The 6,177-nt window shown below is 38.8% G+C and overlaps 1 protein-coding gene across 1 annotated transcript in view; it reads left to right on the top strand.

Annotated features, from left to right (window-relative positions):
- LOC114072577 (ADAMTS-like protein 1) overlaps positions 1–5,505 on the top strand; it is a gene marked incomplete at its 5' end in the record, with an annotated part of 9,904 nt that extends 4,399 nt beyond the window's left edge. Inside the window, 2 exons of the mRNA XM_027910454.1 lie at positions 282–410; positions 5,230–5,505. Of these exons, the coding sequence (XP_027766255.1) occupies positions 282–410; positions 5,230–5,480 (380 nt within the window). The remainder of the gene's footprint in view (positions 1–281; positions 411–5,229) is intronic.
- Between the last annotated feature and the right edge of the window lie 672 nt (positions 5,506–6,177).

Raw genomic sequence — 6,177 nt, 5'->3', positions numbered from 1 at the left:
AGCTGTACTGATGTTTATTGATTCAGCTGATTCTCATGTGTCCATGCAGCTTTAATGGTATTTTGCCTATGCTCCAAATATGCTTCTTCTTTTTTCAAGACAGCTTTACCCATGGAATTTAGTGACACTGAAATATTATAAAAAGCAGCTGGCCTCATACTTTAGCATTTTCACTTATTCTCATCTGGAATGTATACTTTTGCACAGAGTGTTCCAGGCCATCTGTCCCATGTGAGTCCAGTGGGCTTTGTTTTATAAACTGTGGTGCTTCTTTTATGCAGGAAAGCCACTGATAAAGACATCAAGAGCTACTGTGATCAACACTGAATTACCTGCTGTCACTGTTGATATTGGAAGCATGGTGAAAACAATCCAGAAAGCAAATGTTACCATTAACTGCCAGGTTGCAGGTAAAAAATTATTGTGTCTCCCATGCAGGTGCCTTCGGCTATAAATTTCTGTGGGATTCTTTGCTAAATTGATACATACAGTTGCAGCTGGGTAAAATTGCAGGGTTTTCCTAGCTCTCAGGCAAACTTCATTGCTTCTGTTAATTCTTAGCATAGAACTTGTGCTCCTTTTATCTGTACCAAACAAGATAAATGTAGCAGCTTAAGTAAATTGGGCTGAGACAATATGGCAGGCATCACTGTTGGAGATACACACTATGATGTGGATACAACAAAACTGATACACATTCTTATGTGTTGGGGATGTTTGATTAGAATATACAACCGTGGACTGATTCATTTCCTCACTGATGGGGTTTTTAGAGACCACACCACTTAGTTTCTTCTTTTCCTGCCAAATTTCTATTTTAAATTAAAGGAAGGTTAGCATGCTGGTTTTTTTCTGGTGTTTTTTGTTTGTTTTTTTTTTCCCCCTCTTGAGAGTGAAGGAATTCAGAGAAATTCTGCTGAAACAGGATTCTCCCTCAAGCTATTTTCCAGCCAGAGTCTGAATGTCTTTACAAAGGCAGTTTGTCTTATTCCAGTGGTAACCAAAATAGGTTGACCTTACCTGTATGTGGCAGTCCTATGGCTGTTGGTGGGAATGGTGTTGATATGGGGATGGTGGGTGGGGGAAGGGAGAGAGCTGGAGAGCTGGGAAATCTCTTAAGACTTAGGACCAGACTGCTGATTCATTACACTTTCTTGCATATTATGAGGGGGCACAGGAGAGAAGAGAGCAGCTTAGAAAACATGAAGTAAGCCATGCTGAATGTTACATAAATATCTGGGGTGGAGACTTGTATGAAGTCTCTTAGACCCTTCCTTTAGTTTCTTGTCCCATAGCAAAGCTACTTAAGATAACTCTATATAAGCATCTGCACTGCAATTATACAAATACAAATGTACTTTGTGCTCACTTTAAGTACTTATGGTTGTAAGTTTTCCTTCTTCAAGTGCTGCTAACCACACTTCTATACAAGTTGTTACCTGAAAAATAGTACTTGTCTTAAGTTTCACTATTTGGTCATCTGTCCTTTAGCAAAATATACAGAATAGCTGGGCATACTGTGTTTGTAATTGTAAAACACTAGTCTGGAATCACAATTTATTAATTACTCTCAGGGGGCTGAGTGAAAGAAAAGTATGGTATCATTTTTCCAAGAGGTTCATGAAGGAGTAAATTCAGTTATTCTCTCAATATAGACACTAGACACTGTCTTCAATCAGACTGATGTCCAGAGACTTTCAAGGAAGAAGATGAAAGTAGTACTCTTTTTACCCACAGGCTCTGCATGGTCACCTATACTGACATTTGTTGAAAGAGATTAAAGGTTATATGAACTTAAATTATTCTGGATTTCTCTCTCTGGGTTCTCTCAACTGCAGATGGGGAGGACCCACAGATGCAGACAGGGATTGCTGATTCAAGAAGTGCAGCCATTTCTCTGCAGTATAAAGGCATCGTATAAATAACAGAATGTGGCTAAGGCAAAGTTGCCACAGTAATTATAGCATCAGAAGAGTAAATGAGGGAAGCCCAGCATGGTCAGGGGCACAGATTCAAGGCTTTTTCTGAGAGGAAAATCATCTCTAGCAGTTTTATGAAGCTTACCTACTATGACAATGTATATCTGCAATGCAAAATTTTAGCAGTGTCACTGCAGAATTTGTATTCTCTCCTTGGAGAAGGCTTTTTGCCAGCTAGTAGCATTACTGTATATTGAAATCTTCTGTGATGCAGAAGAAATTTGCTTAAATCCTATTTTTCTCCATGGATGAGAAAACCATCTTCTGCTACTGCCTACACAGAAAGCATTAACTATGTTTGACACCAGAGATTAATGCTGTTGAAATTATTATAAAATCATAAACCACAAGCTGTGATGTTACACAGGGAATAAGAGGGTGAGTAATGAGGGTAGATATATTTTATAGCCACTAGAATCCTAATTTCATAGAAATAGTGTCAATAATTCACCAGCACTTAAAAAAAAAGCTACCTTGGGAAGTGATCCAAGAGCAAGTGATTTATATCAGCTATCTCACCTATGCCTCGAAAATACACCATCTCATGAAGATGTAAAAGAATAGCACAATAAAAGCAATTTTCCTTCTAATGTAAGCACAAATATTTGGGTTTAGCATCAGCATTGTGATTATCCAATCCTTTAATATATTTTTAATCATTCAGTCAGCAAATGTATCCTACTTTTTTAGAGTAAGTGAACTTTACAGCTATGTAGTTTGCCAGAGTTTCATTGTTTCATTAAAAATGAAATGGCTATCAGATCATAGTAAGTTAAAGCACAATGTTTAATGCAATAACATGTGGTAATAAAAAAGATACTAGGATGTGCAAAGAAAGTTTACAGAATTAGAAAGCAAACTAGCGTATCCAGAAATTATGTGGATATTTATCTAGATGAGTGAACTCTTCACACAGCCTTGTAAAGCTATAGTCTTTTTCCTTCTACTACTTTCCATCTAGTCATATCAGGATGTCCTGAGCCAGCACAACAAATGAGTGCTGTTCTAAATTAGAATTTGATAGCAGTTAATCACAATATTATAAATTGTGTTTCTATCAATGTACTATATAGTCTGTGATACAGAACTGTGCATGTGTTGGATTTTGATGTCCTAACTCCTGTGAGGACACATCTTTACTGAAAGTCAACAGGAGAGTAAAATAAATACTTATAAGAGAAATATTAAGGATCAGTTATGACATTTTCTAAAATTGCTTTTTCTGTCAAGGGACATAAATATATACTTGGTGCTGACAGGTGTTGATAAGTCTGGAGAAGGCTTCTTAAAAACAAGAGGTAATGGAAGAGACCACTACCAGAGCCTAGGGAATCATTTGATATTGCCCTTTAACTTCTTAAGAAAGGCATAAGAACTGTCAAAATCTGTGTTCTGAGCTGAAATCTATAGATATTAACTGTAAGACAAGGGAAAACAAAATTGTTCTGGATGCATTAGAGTTTAATTGGCACCATTACAGTTTAAGTGATGTGAATTATGTCAAGATGAAACTCTGGTTTGGTTATACCATAGAGATAGTGTTATGGTTTTGATCAGTATTATTTCACTTGGCATAGCTTCACTGCTTTATCTATAGAGGCAAAAGCTTATATTTTTAGCCATAGTTAGGTGATTGGGGTCAATCCCAGACTTCTTCAAAATTAGTCCAAAAGGAACTCCCACCCAAAAGTCACACAGGAGCCTTGCAGATGTCTGTGATTTCCTGCTGAAGGATTTCCTCCACATGTCAGAAAGCCAGCAGCATTTCTGGTGTGGATGATTTGACTACTGTGGGCAATTTCACTTCAGATGGGATGTGGGAGTAATTTAGTTCACATCAGTATCACTAGGAAACCTTCATTTCAGCACTTAAATTTTGCAGATACTCATTTGAATATCGGAACTTCAAGCAACGTAGCCCAAACTATTACTGAAAATACAGTTTGACATGAAAGGAAACAGTTTTAAAAATCTACTTCTTAGGACATCCTGCAAAATGTCATGTACCATTAGTGACGGTTGAGTCAGAACAGGTTTGGAAGAGGGACTTAAAATATATTACCATTCTTCCTTCATATCCTTGTCTCTCTGATGTTCCAGTTTGAAGCTTGCTTAACTCCAGTTTGAAGCTTCCCTAACTCTCCTCAACATTCCTTTTCTCTGTATTTCACCTACATGCTGGATGTTCTATTTCTTACCTTGCTTCATTGTGTTTGTTCATCAGCTACACCAGATTTTGATGTTCAGTTCACTATTTCAAGAATATTTTGGCACTGGAAACTAGTCACCACTGCTAGATTCTTGTATTGCTATGTTTTTCTTCTCAAAAGCCCCTGGTTTAGCAAAATTGTCTTGATTGTCTTGCATAATTCTGTTTGCTACTTATCCCAGTTAGCCTTTTTGTGCTGGATACGTGCACAGTGATGGAGGGGAAAGAAGAAGAATAGACCTGGGTAACTATTCGCAACCTAAAGTCTGTGCAGCAAAATGAGCTCTATTTCCAGCTGGCATTTCTCAGACTTTCAGTCTCTGTGATGTTTCTGCAAGGCAAACATTCATCTCTCTGTCTTCTGTCATCTCCCCAGCAAAACCGATTGAAATGCTCTTGCTACCCCTCGCGGCAGCGCTGCAACATGATGTGTTTTCTCATCCCTGTGCTGCCTGCCTCCGGTTGCTCTCTTGAAACTGTGTGTGACACTGAAGTTGGAAGCTCAAAATAAAATGAAACTTGTGACCACTGACACACACTGCTTATCTTCCCTAAACCAAACTGTAGGAACATCTCTAGCTGCAAGTCTCCCGTTAGTGTGGAAATATTAAAGACAGAGGGAGAACACACTTTTAGAAGTCAGAAAAAGGGTTTTGTAGAGTTGTTGGGCATTTTGTAGGTACAGCACATCTTTCCTAAACTTAACAGCAAAACCTCAACATTAAGGGGTTCTTATTTTTAACCTCTTTTTCTTCTGCTGCTAATGACATGCAGAGGAATCTGCCTTTCTGGACTAAGACTATCTCAGCAGCTGCCTGCAAGAAGCATATTAATAGTTTCTGTCTCTGTATTTATTTAATTATTTTATTTGAGTCCCTGCTCTTAAGGACTGTGGCCATATGAAATCCTCATTGTCCCTTCCCCCCTTTTTTTACCCTTCTCAGTACTCCTTATCTCTTCCTCTTTCCCCACTATTTGCCTTACAAGTACTTTTTGCCTTGTAATTCTTACCTGTCTTCAATTTTACCAATGTTTTTCCAGGTGTTCCTGAAGCAAAAGTTACTTGGTTTAAGAACAAGGTCAAGCTGTTCTCTGCTCACCACCTGCATGATGGGTTGCTGATAATCGCAAATGTTTCTCGGTCAGACCAGGGGTTGTACTCCTGCAAGGCAGCCAATCTTCATGGGGAGGTAACTGAAAGCTCCCAGCTGTTGGTTCTTGGTAAGTCCAGGGTATTTTGCATTTGCAACAATAGTAATGTGGCTACTAGCACATCCAGACAGCAGAACTAATCAGAGGTTGTGGAAGGAGGAAATGGCATGCGGCAGCCCTGTCCTAAGAAGAGAATCAGACTGCATTTGTGCTCTGGGCAGCATCAGCTAAAGCAAGTTGGTGGTAAAAGGAAGGTGGATAAGGAGAAAATGTCTAAGGACAGGGGACTGCACCTCCCAGTCCCAAGATATTGAATTTAAGTCTTTCAGACTTACTAGCTAAGAAAAGCATTTATTAACCATATCTAAAAGTGACTCTCTTGAAAATGAGCGTGATGCCACTTTTTCCCTGTACAGCCCTCTGCCTCTGCTGAGCAGTCTTTCCATTCATCTCTCTGTGATTCTGACCCATTTCACAACAGGCGCATAAACCCAGAGCACTTTTAAAAAGCACTTCCCAAGTTCAGTGAATGGTGAAGTTTACTTTTTCTTGTTTTTCTAAACAACAGACAGAAAGCCCAGCTGGGTGATTTGAAAAGACAATATCAGCTGTGAAATATGAGTTGAAGTGTTACCTGGTGGTATTTGGATGTGTGGGTAAGGGGTTTCCTTTCCTAGTAACTCATCTTCTGTCATTTCTGCATGCCTGGCAGATGAATGATCCAACCCGACTTGACTGCACTTGATAGTGGAGTCTTAAATTTTGAACCCTAATCTCTGTTATTGGTACAACACCATTAGAGTATCTGTTACAGTTCTCATCTTTCATGACTAGAAT

The sequence above is a fragment of the Empidonax traillii genome, unplaced genomic scaffold (genome assembly GCF_003031625.1).
Source record: "Empidonax traillii isolate 1590-97213 ecotype Southwest subspecies unplaced genomic scaffold, ASM303162v1 scaffold3511:size12608, whole genome shotgun sequence".
In the NCBI taxonomy this organism is placed as follows: Eukaryota; Metazoa; Chordata; class Aves; order Passeriformes; family Tyrannidae; genus Empidonax; species Empidonax traillii.
This window is presented reverse-complemented; position numbering and strand designations above follow the sequence as displayed.